Genomic DNA, 17,484 nt, shown 5'->3' with positions numbered 1-17,484 from the left:
TGGCTGAAATGCTTCCGGGATTTGACCCCACTCCATCCCAGAAATCAAAAGAAAAGCTAAACAGGTGAACTTTGATTATTGCCAACTTTATCTTAGCATTGTATAATTGCTTGTTCAATAAAACCATAGAGGCTTTGTCTGTTTTTTTTTTTTTTAAACAAGTTTTATTTGTTTTTTTCTCCAGACCACCAACTCCCCTGCCCATCCATGATACCTGTGAACTGGAGCCCCTTACTGATAGTGAGATGAAGCATACTGTTAAGGACCTGCAGAGACAAGGTTCATCATGTGACACTCACATTTCCAGTCCTACCTCAACCCCTCTTTCCTCTGACCCTGTCAGTCCATTAGCAGGAGTTAATGTTACTACCCCAAATCCAGATGCTTTCCCTGCTGACTCTCCTCCTCTCAGTCTTAAGACAGACTGCTACTTCTCTTGTATACAGTCTCATGCTTCAATCTCAGCCGTGCCTGTGTTGACTGTTGAACCACAAGCCCAGGATCAACTAGACCAAAAGCCTAAAGTTATTTCATGTCCCATTGATTCTTGTCTTTTCCTTGACCCTTACGCCCTGCCTCCAGTTCTCAGCCCCCAAGTCCCATATTTTCCCCACATTATTGAACAACAGTGTCACTATTCAGACCCCCCTATCCTCAGTCCTCAAAAGTCCACTAGAGATGAGACTTTGGGAGGATACACTCCAGCTGAAATGGACATTGCAGAGTGTGTGTCCACGGTTCCACTTTCTGTTCCACTGCTTTTATCGGTGACTCCCAATGCTGAGAAAGAGGGAGAATCAAATCCAGAGGAGCTTGCTGGGTTTAGTGGACTCGTATGTTCTAGCAGACATTTAATTTGTGCTGCTGTGTCGTCACATGGACCTCATTCCCTTCCTCATCCGTCAGCTGTAGCACCAAACCCCAAAAAGCGCTGTCGATCTGCCAGTCCTGAACAGAGCCAAAGTAAAAGGAGAACAGCTTCATTCAGGCACAGTGGAAGCTGGTCTGAGCCAAGGCTCAAAGCTGCCAAACTACAAAGGGACAAGATAACAGACTCTGGCTGTTTATTTGAAAAGGACTCTTCTCATCTAAAGCAGCCTTGTCCTGACCCAGATATTTCCATGTCATTTACTTATTCCTCTGTAGATATGATTGGTTTACAACAAACTTCTACCTCTTTTTCTTTTCCTGCTGTAGAGTATGTCACTCAGGTACATAACCAAGCTGACTCTGCTGATGATCAGCCTTCATGTCTGCTGCCCCCCAAAGCAAAAAACTTTGATCCCCCTGATGCCACCGATAAACCTCCCATTGCAATTTCCAGTCAGGATTCTCAGTTTTCACTTTCTCACGCTACCTCTATCTGCATCGAGCCAGCCCTCATTCCAGACCAAGCCATGGTCTCTTCTTCATCATCAGAGTCTGACTGGGACTGCAACCTGCTGTCAAACCTGGATGCCACCTCAGCTGCACCGCTGACGCCCATGGAGCAGAACTGTGAGCTTGACAAAGAACTCCTCCACAGGCCATGTCCCTGGATGCACAACACCAGCTACGAGTCCCATCTACACGCTGTCCTTCAGTCGCCAGCTGCAGCCACTTCCCTGTGTGGGGAGGACCCGGACGCTTCAGCGTTTTCCAGGACTGTGGTACAGATTGTGGAGGTTCAGCACTGACTGTGGTTTTCTAGACTTTTTTTCACTGGATGAACTGAATGAGCTCCTACCTGAAAGAAAGTCTTTGACTTTGAAGTGTGCAGTGCATAATCTCATGAAAAATAAGTATACACTGAATAATTATTAATTAATTAAGTCTTAACTGACTGGAGTGTAATAATTAGCTGTTTTAAGAGGAAATTATTGAATTATAGCCTATATCGTTGAAGCTCTATTATGCTGCATTTTCCAGGAATTTAGAAGATTCTTCCTTTCAGTTCCTGGAGAACAGACCCTCCAAGCAATATTCTGTATGTTGTGCTGACTGTAGTTGTTTGGCAGCTTTGTCCGGGAACTCATGGTGGTACTGAGAATTTAATGAGGCCTTTCTGAAAGGGGGCATTACTCAATTACTGTAAGTGCTACGCCTGGATCAGATCCCACATGAGACGATGTTTATGGTCACACAGGAAAGGCTTCATAGAGCAGACTGGCTGCCTATGACACCAACCATCTGATTAATGTCACACAGCTTTACCTGCCTTTTGAAGGTGGGCCAGAGGGCGAGCTGTGACAAGGAGAGTCAATTACTCCTTAGTAAAGTACACTACCTGCACTTGGAAGACTTCTGCTGACTCTTATCATTTAAACATCGCCCATAAGCCTTACCGCCTATTAAACTTGTTACAGGTACATTGAAAACTAAGGGAAATGCCACAGTAGTCGAGTAGGTTCTCTAATGGAAATATGAGGTTAAATCTTGTAGTGTTTTTGTAAATAAATGGTTTTAACGATAAAAAATACCCTTGGAGTGAAGACGATGTTTTTATCAATTTGCTAAATGCTGACTATTCCTTTGGAAATGAAAGGGAATGAAGAAGGACAGCTGCAGGTCAATGTGTCCTGTTAGCTCATCTCATCCTGCTGGCATAGACAATATTTGATATGTAATCTCCGTAAATGTGTGAAGAAGGGCTTTTACTATCTAGATGTAATGCAGGAGCAGTTTCTAAAACCTGTCTGAACAAGACCCAACAGGCCTGCTGATGAACTCAGGTTTTCCTGCCAACTTTGTCTAAAAGTGGAAAAATGTGGGGAGTTTGAAGAAAAGTTGGTGCATTATTATGCAAATTATAAATACATTTATAAGTTAAAAAAAAAAAAAAAAAAAAAGTCATAACTGAAAACAAAAGGTGAATCCTTTAAACAATCAAACGTACTCCAGGCAACAGATAGCACTGCTTTGATTATTTATGCGGTGCACTTTACGTGTTGAAGTCCCAGCAGGTGTTTTGGACCTGGATTCACCACGTAGTGGAGAGGCTGGTACGTTAAGTCCCACGTGCTCCTTGTTTCCAAGCTCGTGGTCCCTCGCGCAGCTTCTCTAGCAGAAGACACACGTGTGGAGCGCTTGAACCGAGAACAACAGCCCCTTTCAGTGTTTCTAACTGGCACGCGGAAGAAAGGGGGTGAGAAATGTGGGCGTCGCGTTTAAAGGTTACCAGCTGTTGTGTGTGTCATCGCGGTCCATAGCAGCTCCGCTCCGCTCGCGGCTCCTGTCAGTTCATCTAACGGCGCAACACCGAGGAAATCACTGGGACTATGTGAGCATCATGCTCGCTGTGAGATGCCTGCTGTTCGCTGCAGTGTGTGCAAGGTGTGCCCAGACAGGTAAGAGGCTCCCGCGCTTTCTTCCAAGACGTTGTTTAGAGCAAGGAACCCATGTTTAGATATTTAAAAAAAAAAAAAAAAGGAAAAAAAGGTTAATTTATATTGGCCACACCTGCTTGTATTCAGTCTATTACATGAAGCGCTGATGAGTGACCCCTGTGAAAGGAGAGTATGGATTTATTCAGACATCACTCAGATCTGTGGTCCAGGTAGTCATTGCTGTCTTTGTCTGCAGGTCTGAAGGAATGGGTGAGTCTGGAGGGAAGGCTGCCGCCTGCAGAGGAGGTTGTTCAGCCCAAGCGGCTGCTGCAGCAGATCCACACTCAGGAGGAGCTGCTGCACAACCACCTGGACACACGGGTTAAAAACCTTGCAGCTGGCGTGCAGCAGGTTAGCTTTGCTTGCATCTGTGACCAACTTTACACACATCTCCCCACCATCACGTGAACTCACATTTATCATCATGTTACTCTTGATGTCAATTGTTTGGTTGTGGTTGAGAATAGATCTGAACTTCATTAATAGCCCTTTAAATTTACTCTATTAAATTTTGAGAAACAGCCACAACTGAACATTATCTCGAAATAAAGGCACAAATACTTAATGGGGCTGCAGGTGGTATGGTGGTTAGCAGCACTGTGGCCTCACAGCAAGAAGGTTGCTGGTTTGATCCTTGGCTGGAGCAAGGCTTGATCAGTAGTCTTTCTGTGTGGAGTCTCTCCGGGTACTCCGGCTTCCTCCCACCGTTCAAAGACATGCATGTTAGGTTAATTGGTTACTCTAAATGGCCCATAGGAGTGAGTGTGAGTGTGAGTGGTTGTTTGTCTCTGTGTGGCCCTGCGATGGACTGGCGAGTTGTACAGGGTGTACCCTGCCTTTCGCCCAAAGACTGCTGGGATAGGCTCCAGCTTCCCCACGACCCTGAATTGGATTAAGCGGGTAGGAAAATGAATGAACGAGTATTTATTCACTTAAAAACACATTTTATGTATGATATTCTGTGCTTAGATTACTAAATACTTTCATATGTCTTAAGGTAGTTGTAATTTTATTAATCCCTTTGTATATTTTTAAGTAAATTTTCTATACTGCATTGTTTAAAGTTGAAATTGTGTCATTTTTAAGCAGGCAAACCTCAGTATGTGCTGTAAAGTACAAAAAAAAAAAGAAAAAAGTTGCTCACTTTCAGGTGCTTCTCACTTGATGTCATTTTCTGTCACTTCAGTCCCACCCTATACCCCCCACACATGACAACCTGCACATTTAAGACACCTCCTTTCACCCTCTTGCTCCTTTTCACCCCATTAGATTATATTTCACACCTCTACCTGCGTGTCTTGTTACCTTTCTATGAACACTGTCAGCCAGCAGCTGGCTGGCCAGTCAGTGAATATGACACAGGTTTGACCTTGAGCTGCCCTCTGGTCAGCATGTTGTTTCATGAGCTCTTTTAATGAAACTGAAGGAGCCCTTAAATATGAGCTGGAAACAGCAGAACTGTTTTTGACTGCATGTGACACACTGTATAGCGCAAGCGTGCCCAAGTCTGGTCCTTGAGATAAGCCACCCTGAAACTTTCAGATGCATCTCTTTTCCAACACATCTGAACTAGAAATCTGAATTCCCTCCTCTACATGTCATCCAGCTCTGCAAAGGCCCAGTAATGACACATTTATTTGATTCAGGTGTGTTGGACAAGGATGGTGGATTTTAAGGACTGAACCTTGGCACCCCTGCTGTAGAGAGATTGTCTTATATGTGAATTTGACAGAAGCTACTTTCTCTTTCCCTCTTGCTCTCTTTTTTTTTTTCTTAAAATTCAGCTAGTTGAATAACCTCATATCAGCATTGCAAACAACTTGTAAAAACATGACTGACCAAGGATTTGGCAACATGTTGATAGACTATCTCTTTGTTACATGCAGTTATTAAATATGATTGCTTATTCAACTGAATCTATCTTCAGTAACTTCTTGGAAACAAGAGTCTCTTTTAGTCGTGAGATGTGCCTTCTGAGCTGGTAATGTTCAAGTAGCAACACATTTACACTAGCAAGTAAGAATGAGGAATATAGAGAAATAGGGTGGCAACCAGATTCAACATGTTTTTTAAATTTTTTTTATTTTGATAATCTTTTTAAACAGCAAACGAAATATATTAAAATATTTTACATTAGATGACACTTCAGTTTTATGGATTCATCTATTAAGAATACCTAGGTCTGCCAAATGATGAATAGGAACTGAGAATTTGGTCATGTACCTTGTGATGGACTGGCAACCTGTCCAGGGTGTGCCTTGCCTCTTTCCCCATGATTGCTGGGACTGGCTCCAGCTTCCCTGTGATTCTTAATTGGACCGAGTGGTTAGTAAAATGAATGAATGAAATCCTAAATACTCTCAAAGTTTGTATAGAGACAACTGCTGTTAACGTGACTTATTGAAAATGTCTTATATGTATTCATGATTCCATTTAAATGTTCTGGATAAGAGCCCCCCCCACCCCACCTTGTATACTGTGTGTGTGTGTGTGTGTGTGTGTGTGTGTGTGTGTGTGTGTGTGTGTGTGTGTGTGTGTGTGTGTGTGTGTGTGTGTATGTATGTGTATATATATATATATATATATATAAAATATAAAAAGGGTTGTGACGATTTGCTTTTCACCTGATTCAATTCCGATTTTTTGGGTGCCGATTTGATTTAAATTGCGATTCTCACAATTCTTTGATATTGCTGTTTTTTGTAGATTAAAAACCCAAAAAAATGTATATAACATTTTTATTTTTCTTGATTTCAATTAAGAAAAAACAGCACAGTAGCCAGACCATCATTCTGCTGCTATAAGAGAAGACAAGTACAAAGATTAATAAAAATGAAAAAAAATTTATAATGGATTATTTTGATTTTTAAAAAAGACAGTTTTTTTTTTAAACAAAAAAATCGATTTTAAAATTGTGAAGTGAAAAAATCCAGATTTTTGTTTTTTCGTTTTGACATGAACATGTGATGTGTGTTCTTGCACTACTTCAAAATTATGATTAGATAAAATAATTTAAATACCAAGAGTAGCACAGTTTTAAAGCTGGGGTAGGTAATCTTGCTCAGAGACTTTTTTTTTTTTTTTTTTACTCTGGGTGAAGTGGTTCCTCGTCCTGATAGTAGTCTATACATTTTATAATCATGAACAATAAGAAATATATTTAGACCCCTCAGTTTACTGTAAATCTGTAAGAACTCTGACCAATCAAAATGTTCGGGCCAAATTGAAGTTGTTCATTACTTTATATTTGGTAAGCTTCATGGCTGAGAAAATGCATAAAGGATTTCCCGACCCGGCCCGGTTTATTTGCCTCCTCCCGCTAAACAACCGAAAAAGAGAAAATCATTGGTGGAAAAAGCTGCGAACTAGAAAAGCACTTGGAGAGCACAAACCTCCGCCATGGCTTTTAAAAGAAATTCCTAGATCCAAACAGCGATACAGATCATCATCAAAATTTAATCTGTTCTTCCTTTTCACATTTCCAACAACTGAAAATTGAATTCACAGCCATCCATAAATTTTTGACTAATCTTAAACACAAACAGATAAACGCCGGTAAAAACCTAACCTCCTTGGCGGTAGTAAGAAAAAAGCCTTGCATCACGCAACAAGCAAAAGCAGAGGGGGAGGAGCCAAGACAGAGTGCCCCAACATTACCTACCCCAGCTTTAAGTTCAATTAATTTTCCTAAGACTCACTTTAGTTTTTGTGACACACTACACTTTTAAAATGTTGTAAACTTTTATAGTTTAATAAGGCAGTTATCAAGTCTTTTGTCAGCCTAAAGTCAGAATTATGACCAGAATGCTAAATGGACTTGTACTTATATAGCACTTTTCCAGTTATGCTGACCACTCAAAATGCTTACATATATGTAACAGTCACCTATTCACACACACACACACACTCACACCTTGGTGGGCACACCAGGGGCCAACGCAAGGTTCGACATCTTGTCCAAGGGCACTTATAGTCAGGTGGAATTGATCCCCCAACTTTCTGGTTGAAAGATGCTCCTCCTCCTCAGCTACAGCCAGCCTCTGTTTGAATTTTGATTTCTGTGTTTTGTTTTATTTGACTGATTTATAATAATTTCCTTTCTTAATTTATGGTTCATGTGGGGGTGTAAATTGAGACTAAGATTTATGAGTAATGATATACGATGTGCGTTGCAACTGGCCTGTACATTTCGATAGAGGCCACCACAGAACTCTGCCTTCTGCAGCAGATAAGAGTTCACCTTGGAGTGAGTTTAGACGACCCGATGAGTCCCAGCGCAGAGTTTTATCCAGAAGCCTCCGGGATGGATGAGCTGTCTCGCCCCCAGGGAGAGGTCACTGCAGGAGAATGTCTTCTATCATCAGGACTTTTATCAAGCTTGCTTCTTTTTTATTTTCTCCATCAATTCCAGTTTTGCAATGGTGTGAAAAGCTTGATGAACTAATGAGTCATTAACTGAATCAGTGATGGATGCTGTAATTCAAGATACATGGTTTAGTATTTTAAAAGTAGAAATGTTGCTGCTATAACATATCTTAAGAATCTTTATATTTGTTCTTGCTGTTCTCACACATGCAGTGCTCAGATATAAAATAACTAAGGTTGAAAAGAATATTGCCTGACCTTGACATGGATGTGGGTGTTGTTTTATTCTGTACAGTTTTTTTTTGTGTGTGTGTGTGTGTAGAAGCTTTGTCCCATGGTGCAGAAGAAATGAACCAACTTTTCACTGCTGGAAAAAGACAAAGTAAATTAATTCCATATAGAAGTAAAACAACTTGAAAACCCTCAGAAACCATTGATTCTTCAGAAAAAAATTATGACATCTTTACGATGCTTTGTGCAAATGCTAACGTACAACATGTAGATTCAGTCATGATTTAAAATAGTTTGACCTTTAATTTCCCCCACGGTGCATTTTCATGACATTTAATTTTACTAAATAGGGTTGCAGTTTTTCCTTCTGAACCTTTTTTGTTCCTTCTCTTAAGTGTTGTGATGATTGTTTTGACCACCAACAGCTGTTAAGCAGGTGAATAATTTGGCAGAAATTACCTCATGCTTACCATTAAAACAAGAAAAAGAAAGCAGGGACCCACTCATCAAAACCTTTAAGTATAAATAGTTATTGTATTTTAGACGTAGTCACTTTAAGATGCACAGAAATGATTTTGTGCTCATCATTTATTGGTCAGGCCTGGAAATGTTATGATAGTAGTTGGTATCTGCAGTTGGATGGTAGACAAAATGTAGCGTCTGACTTCTGGATAATCAATGAAATCTAAAACTGCAAATGCCGGACTGTCCAGATGACTTTGAACATGTCTGCTGGATATCTTTAGCATAGGAAACTTGGAAGTGATGAAATAAATGCAACAACTTCTCACAATGAGGTGACATATTTAGTGTCCATCCCTTTTTGTGCTTCCCTTTTTCTTAGCAGTTTGTAATACCCACATCCCCCTCCATCTCCCTTTCAGCCCATCCATCTGGCTCAGAGCAGCTTCTTGGTGGAGGCCTTTGGCATCTCCTTCATCCTTGACCTGGAACTGAACCAGTAAGTAAACAAATGCCTGTGGAGAAGTCACACAATCACACTGCTATTTTTCGATTGTTTCCTTGCTGCCCCCACTCTGATCTCTTTGTATGCATTTCTTCTGTCTGTTACCATCATACAAATAAACTGCAGGCTAGACACTTCTCCAAATGTACAACCCCGCCCCTCTCGTTCCTCTTTCCCCATTTCTCTGTTACCTTTCACAGCCTTTCTAACCACTTAGGATAAATGAATCTTCATAGTTTTACTTATGAGTCAGCTTCTTGTCGGCTAGACTGGCAGAAGTCAGAATGTTTATTTCTGCTTTAAACTTTTCCAATAAGCACAACAGAATAAAAACAGCAGTGTGAAAACACAGCAGCGGGTTCAGGCTAAATGTTTTAACCTTGTTTTTCCAGCAATCTCCTTTCTACAGACTATGTGGAGCGTCACTTTGAGGATGAGCAGCTGTTACAGAACATGGTAGGTTTATTAAAATATGTAAACATCTCAACAAAAAAAATATGATTTCCCTACTTGTCAGGAGTTGGAAAATACCATATTCATGTCTTTTACTGCAAGAGTTTTTTTTTTTTTTCTTTATAGCTGGTTTGCTTTGTAGGAAACCAGCCAAACTGACTCTCTCCAACAGTACTGACTCTAGAGTTCAGTGTTGTTTTACACTTTTTTGTATTGATTAAACAAATGAAAGGTAAACCCAGTGATGGATGTTTTGTTCTAATTCTTAGTACAGTTGACCTTCATGCAGAGCATCATAATGAGCAAAAAGTGTCTGGAGACGAGTTTAAATGGCAGCTCGTGTGTTTATCCAACCTATCAAAATCACAAACCCTGAACAATAAGATATGTGCATGAAAAGCAGCTTTCTAGCAACAGCTGCAGAAGTACTCATGTTTGGATTGCAGACAAGGCTCTTTTGTCATGACTTATGTTTGATCAAAAACCAAAAACTACTTGTATTTCTGCTTCTCTGATAGATTGTTACAGTTGTAGTTTGACTGTCGTCGTCCTCTGTTGTATTTTACTCTCTGTCCATCTCTCCTTTCTTCCTGTTTCTCTTTTACTCTTCTTTCTTTCTGCCAAAGATCCATCAGTCCAATCAGTAGATGGCTGCCATGGTAACCAACAGCCATCAGCAGTACCAATGTGGGCCTATTGTGTCTTATTGTGAGGGGAATTCAAATCATTTCCAGAAATGGATTAAACTAGTCACAGGACAGTCTTCTGGCCTGACCTTTTTAAAACAAGATGTATACAACAAGCGGAACCATCAACTGTTTATTTGTAAAAATAAATGATAAAATCAGATATTTAAATATTATGTGCATGTATGATAAAGTCTCATTTATTTATTCTATTGATTTGTCTATTTTCTTTATATTTTCTGTATATTGTGGAACCCAACTTAATGAACTTTGAGTTAAAATATAATGGCGGATTCTATCCATAATATGTAAAGGAAACTAAAGACACAATGATGATGAGGAAGTGGTTCATTCCCAAAAACCTAAAGGTTGTCGCAGCAAGGCATGGTCCAAAATCCCATCCGAGAGAATCACGAAGTGTGTTGGCAATTATAAGAGCTGCAAATGTTCAAATGATTTTTAGTTGTCTCCTGAGTGCTTGTTGGATCTGTTTTTAAAGAAACCTATTGCCCATAAAATAATTTACTGTAAATAAAATCACGGCATGCACTCCAAAAGTGAAGGGATCCTTTGAGTTGTCTCTAGTTAGCTAAATGTCACTTGTTTCAAACCATTCATCTTATGTATGTATATAGTTTGCAAATATCATCTAACATTTGGTCATTCGGATTAATTTAATACGAATTTATTTATTAAGATTCTTATTAATAATCTGATATGTATGTAAACAACCACTCGCAGAATCTCTAGATTGCTTGATTACACAAAGGTGTCTTTCACCCCTCTCACATTAAACCAGACCTTCTCCAGTTGGATTTATTAATTTTATTGGTATGTCTATAAACTCTTGATTCCTTTGTGTGTCACTTTTTTTTTAGTCCCTATGGGCTTATGGTATTCAGATGAGCTAGTGTCTGTCCCATTCAGATTGAATCTCAACAACATGCTGCTAAAAGCAGAAATGGACTTAAACTGATTGAAGCTTTTATAAATAAATTTTTTTTATTCATATTTCACGACCTTCTTTTAAAATATCTTGCAAAATCAGCAGATGCTGTGCTTGTCCTTTTAAATTTCTTCTACAACCAAAAGCAGCTTTAATACAACATGCTTAATGTAGAAAGAATAAGATAATAGGAAATTTGTGTTCTAATAAGATGTGGTGAATTCCACATATAAAAAAACTTAGGTGGGAGGTTCCAATAGTGACCTTTCTGTGCAGAGTTTGCATGTTCTCCCTGTGTATGTATGTGTCAAGTTCAATCCTCCATTTTCTGTGGGACATGACTGTCTAGCTGTCTAATCCTGAGCTCAAGCTGCTATTTCTTGTTGTAGTCACTCGTTTCAGATGTAGTGTTCTGGTTTGGTGTCACTGATGATATTTCACCTTTAATAGACAAGTTCTTATGCAACATGGTTTATTTGCATGTGTGAGTGTCCATTATGTTTAGTACATACATCTCTGAAAGGCACGGCGAGTCCTTTAGTCAGTGTGTGTCTGCTGTGTCAGGCAATTTGATTTCCTCAATTTAGCCTTGTAATTCTACCTTTTATTTATTTATTATCTTGCCCTTTGCTAAGTGCTGTGGGCTGTCTCACTGTGCTGTATGAATGATGAAAGAAATTTTATTCTACAACAGATCGGAAACAATGCTTACAAATAGCTTGATTTGCTGATGTCTGAGAGGGTTTATTTTATTTTGGTAATTTAAAGGGAATAGTTAAATAAAAAACATAATCTTTAGTCAGTAAAAGCTCTAAAATCTTGTTTCCTGCTTACAGTAAGAGGCCAGTGTGAAAATATTAAGCAGAGCGTGATATGCTGGGATTTGACCAGATAAATCAGGTCTAGACTCAAACCGATGGACTTATACAGTCTTAGACTGAGTTTGGGCCTTTTTAAAACCATATTCATGAATGAGAGGGGATTTAACACAACAACGCCTCTATACACTCCAAACTATCAGTTTCTAAAATGCATGTGATGTACAACAATGCAACATTAGTTTTCTTCTTTGTCTTAATTGAATATATCATACTCTATGACCCTGAACTGTGCCTGCCATGGTGTTTCTGCATTGACCTTCAGGACCTGGTGTTAAAGCTACAGTACCTAGCATGAGAGTTCATATAAGCACACATCAAACTGATAGAAAAACACTAATCTGGCTATTGCATTCTCATATACCTTCATACCTCACATCTTGACTCTGAGTCTTCATTCAAGCACAGTTGTTGATATATGCTTGTTTGGGAGTTTTTATGACAGTTGTCTATTTTAGGTTTTACAGCTAATTTTAAGAAAAGCAATATTCTCTTGTAATGATGTAAGGAGCAGAAGGTGACATATTAAGGTTGTTTTCACATCTATAATTCATCCAGGTTTGCTTTCACACTGCACATATTCAAACAAACTCAAACTTTTGAAATACATTTTTTTCCTCCCCACAGCTGCATCAAGAAATGACTGAAAAAGATGACTAGAGATGGAAAAAACAACAAAACTCACTTATCGATTGGTTAATGCAGGGCAACCTCTGTTTCCGTCACATAAAATGTAGTCTGCTTCCTGTACTTAGTTGATGTGATGCGAACTGAGACCAATGCTAATTGGACCAGAGTTTGCTGCTTCGATGCGTGTCAGACTTCAGTTGTACGTTCACACCTCCCACACTGGACCAAACTTTCACACCTAACGTAGTAGGGTTTGATTTAGAAGGCCTGGTATGAAATCATCCTAAATGATTAGTTGGAAATCAACAAATATACAGTTAGATGTTGGATTTTCTATTATGGATATAAAACATTAAAACACTTTAAGCATATAACCATTAGCTCGTGACTTTCTTGACTGAACTGCAGAACTCTTTAGTTGTTAATAGCAAAGCAAAAAACAAACCCAGGGAGCTTCAGTCAATGAATGAAGCGTGAAACGTTGACAGTAAATTGAAGATATTTCTACTCTGATCGAGGAGTGTTATGTTGATTTAAGTTAAATATTTTCCAAATGCTGTCTGAATTACCTTGAAATTCAGACATTTGTTTTTTGGGGGTTAAATGACTTTGGTTATAAGAAATGTAAAGTTATATTTAATATTGTTGGCACATCCAAACTATACTTTAATTCTGTCTACTTAAAAAAAAAAAAAACCTTTCCACCTACATGTGTTTTGTAATCAGCAAATTATCATTTTTAGCAACATGTTTGATCTGTTTTACCCCTGTGACTTAACCTTTAATGAATGAACTAAATGCTTATTTTTACTAGCCTGTAAATAGAGACCTCATTCCTTAGTTTTCCCTCACAGGAAACCCTGCAGACCAGAGGCTCTAATACCTTTCTCAGTGTAAAAATAAACATAGAAAAAAAAACAGACTAAATACATGAATTCTTCTTGAAGCAGAACTGTTTGCTCAGAACGAGACACCATGTTTAACAGATGGAAGGACACAGCTTCATATAAAGCTCCCACACAGCAGCTTTCACCTTCTCCCAGATTAAAAAAAAAAGGGTTGTGCGTGACTGACTTTAGGCAAGATGAAGGTGTTGCACTTGACAACCCCACCAGCCTTTTCCTTTCACTGTGAAGCCAGTACAGTAGCTTATATTAGATCAAGATGAGAAATGACAGAACGTAGCCTACATCCCTTTCACCCTGTTTTTGCAGAAAATGCGTTTCATAACACACAGCCTTTTTGCAAAGTCAGACTGGACTTGGAAATTTAGCCAAATTTAGCAAAGAACATCAAGTCTGAGTTGCCTCTTTTTATTTTGGGGGGGGGTCGTCTGTCAGCTGTGCTAGACAGCCAGCAATCAGGTGACAGACATGACATATTGGGGTTCATTACAAACACCTGAAAATTCAATTTAATTCAAGCTTAAAGACACAGAATCCAGGTCTATAGAAATAGAAAAAATTAAGCAAAATAAAATCAAAAGGAAAAAAAATAAAATGGTAGATGCAATAAAAGAAGTGCAATGGAAGAAGAATTACAAATACAGGCAGGAGTGCCAGTTTTTCCAGATATTAGATGTGAACCTGACAGAGCTTATCCTAGGACAGACCAGAGCTTGTACAATATCATTCGACTGTTTCAGAGCTCTGCAGATGAATGCATAAGTACAATGTCTGATAACAGCAGCACAAGATCTGACATTATTGCTCACAAACATCTGACTGGCACTGCTGTGTCTTGGGATTTTCAAGAGTCTTCACAGAGAGTCATTGTATGATACTGTTAGGGACTGCATACTCTTTTTGTAGCTGCGCCATAAGTGCGCCGTTTTCAGCTGTGAGCAGAATGTTTTGAAAAGCATTGTTTTAACATCGATGGAACACGTGTAGAATTTACGGGCTAATACATTAGACCCTCACTGACCTTCACTCTTTCACATAATATCAAAGAAGATGTAAGTTAAGACATGGTTGCAATCTTCTCCTCCTAAAATAAGCCTATTTTGATCATTAAAAAAAAAAAAAAAAAAAATCTTCTGTTCACTTAGCATTTTTTTTTTAGCAACTCTTCAACTCGAGTGAATAAAAGCATGCATGGTTTCTTTATTGATGGTGCAGTGTCTTCTCAGATTGTCGTAATCTGATCGTTCCTGTACTGTAAACTGAGAGACGGCATCGAAACACTATATTCAAAACACGATCGTCCAGCTGGAGCCTTGCGGGGGATTATGAATAATCAGGTGAATGTGTCTGGAGGCGAGGTAACACTTCTCAGCAGCTCTGCCAAATTGAAAGTGTCAACTAAGACTGTCACTCACACTGTCAGTTTATTTGAACCTATTTTAGAGGCACTCAAATATTCATCAGCCTTTAAGATGGTTTAAAATGTCTGTTTCCTCAGTCAAGATAGAAAGTCAGGAGCTGTCATGTTGTAAAGATTTGATCAAGTGTTTGTGTTTCAAACTGATGAAACACATTACACTAAATACTGGTAATTCAAAGTCAGAAAGCTTCAGCCTCTCCTAAGCTGATTCATTTTTTTCCTCTTTTTATCTCTTTTACAAGGCTCAGGGTTATTGTGAACACATCTCTGACATGAATATTTTGCTGCATCTATGATGCAAACAGTTGAGATAGTTTGCTGAATTTCTGCAGGAAAAGTCTGATTTCCCCCTAGTTATTTAGATCCAGCCCAAAAAAACCTAATATGTGCATGTCAAGCAGTCTATTTGATGATGAGATGGCACATAGATCAGCCAGTTGACAGTTTGACCTTGCAATACTAAAAGCAATGATATAAGATGGCAACACATGTGTTAGGAGCGTAAATATTTTAAGGTACAATCATGAAACCTTCTTCGAAGGAACTTATGTTCGGAATAATATGTAAATTAGTTATTCCATAATTATATAATGTGCAAGCCCAGCAAACAGGCTTTCACATTTTTTCCCCCATAATTATTGAATTGCAATAAATGGGGAAAAATAATCCCCCTCAACCCCAAAGCAGTTTTTACATTTTATCCATCATGAATGATTAACCCAGATCCAGAAAACATTCCTAACAGTTAAACATCTTACTGCTAGTGATCTACCACAATTTGGTATCTGGAAACTTACAAAACATCAATAAAAGTTGAAAACTTGGGGATAAAATATGACAAGAGAGCCTGCCGATTTTTTTTTTTTATGTTTTCCAGCTCTAAAACACCTGATTCACATTAAATGGATCCAGCAACATCTCAAGTTCTGCTCAGTGATTTATATATCAGAATCTAGTATGTTGAAACAGGGAAACATTTAAAACTTTTTGGACTTCAGCTCTGAAGAACCGAACCTTCCTGCCCATGGCTTACCAGCTTTTATTGTCATTATCCAAAACTCATCAGCTGTTTTTGTTTACGTTACTGAAAAAAGATGTGTTGGGTACTATATTAGATTTTATATTTACCTGTAAATTTTGGTGGAATTATATGAATAAAATGGGAAAGTTGGAGTTCAGAAACTTTTGCAATGTTCCCATTCAAGTCAGATTTCTTAGTTCCCAGTTGTAATGAATGAAACTTCATCATGACTAAAGCACAGCATAAAGTCATGGAGTCCAACAGTGACCTGCAGATACAAATGTTCAAGTGGGAAGAATATGAACTTAAATCCTTTTGATTTATTCTTCAGATGAGTTATGGTTTAAAGAAGCAAAACAAAACAAGATACTGCCCAACAGAGCTTTTTTTTTTTTTTTTTCTACAGGCAAGGCAACCATGTTGGTGTCAAGTTAGTAACTATCACTAGATTTTACCTGCTTTATAACAAGCCACCTGTTTGAATGCATATTCTTTATCAGTATTTTAAAACCTTCTTTAATATATGCTCAAAAGAAGTCAAACTTTTTCTGCTGTAGCTGATGACTTGGATTGCACCAGACAGCTAACATAGGCTAGCATTAGCATAACATGCAGTAATTGATGGGAAGAAAAATAAGCTAATCAAATTAATATCAAATGATTACTAGAATTTAAGAGGATTTTTAAAAGAAGTGCTTAAATCGATATTTTCTTGACAAAAGAAAATCCTACATGTAAAAGTGTCAAACTTCTTTGTAGCACCTGTAGCGCTGCTACTAGCAACACTTTTTATACGTCTGATTTTTGTTTTCTGACTTGAACACATTCTTGTGTTTTCGTCAGGTTGCTGTATAATTGAACTGCTGAGCTTGTGCATTTAAATCCTGTATCATCTACCCCATCGGTGTCAGTTTATACACTGTAACCTTTAGATAGGTTATTTTATGACTCAGTCTTTGATCTTTTGCATTAAGAAGGTGCCAGCCTACAGGGAATGGGTACACTGTCACCCTAAATCAAGAGTTTTCATTCTGACACTGAGGCTTTAATGCATGCATTAAATCATAGTATGCAGGAGGACAGAATGAAAATGTTGCATAGATCGGACATAGTTTACTTTGTAAATTTTTTACTGTTTACTGATGCTGGACTTTGTTGGTCTCCATCTTCTGATTCTCTTAAAATACACTTTCATCTAGAGTTGTTTTCCGTTAATTTTTTTAAAACTTAATTACTGAAACGCACCCCTGTTGCAGCTGCAGGCAGCAGGTTTAGGCTTTCCCAGACAATAGTGCAGAAGTCACTGATCTCCTTCAGCCAACCAGTAGACCTCAGTCTGATGGAAAATACCTGCCCTGCAGACGACAGGAGTTCAGTAGCAGGAAGAGGTTCCCAGAGCCTGCTGGTTTCATTTTCTGAAATTTGACATGACGTTACTGGATGACGGAGGGTTTTGTGTCCGACTCCGGCCTCTTATTTGGTTTCAGGGAGGAGAGCATTGCTACTACCATGGGCAAGTACGGGGGCTGCCGGGTTCCTGGGTTGCTTTATCTACCTGCCATGGCCTGCAGTGAGTCAAAAATATTTTTTATAAGTCTTTGAAACCTTCCAAACTTC

General features: G+C 38.8%; 1 protein-coding gene across 1 annotated transcript in view; it reads left to right on the top strand.

Moving 5' to 3' along the window:
• Positions 1-3,199: 3,199 nt before the first annotated feature.
• The window catches only part of adam11 (ADAM metallopeptidase domain 11), a gene marked incomplete at its 3' end in the record, with an annotated part of 28,397 nt that continues 14,112 nt past the window's right edge, over positions 3,200-17,484 (top strand). Inside the window, exons 1-5 of the mRNA XM_079260389.1 lie at positions 3,200-3,326; positions 3,562-3,716; positions 8,846-8,922; positions 9,321-9,384; positions 17,355-17,437. Of these exons, the coding sequence (XP_079116515.1) occupies positions 3,269-3,326; positions 3,562-3,716; positions 8,846-8,922; positions 9,321-9,384; positions 17,355-17,437 (437 nt within the window). The 5' untranslated portion in view covers positions 3,200-3,268. The remainder of the gene's footprint in view (positions 3,327-3,561; positions 3,717-8,845; positions 8,923-9,320; positions 9,385-17,354; positions 17,438-17,484) is intronic.

This window comes from Telmatherina bonti, assembly GCF_933228915.1.
Source record: "Telmatherina bonti genome assembly, chromosome: 21".
In the NCBI taxonomy this organism is placed as follows: domain Eukaryota; kingdom Metazoa; phylum Chordata; class Actinopteri; order Atheriniformes; family Telmatherinidae; genus Telmatherina; species Telmatherina bonti.
Note: the sequence above shows the minus strand (reverse complement) of the source record. Positions and strands in the feature narration are given on the sequence as shown.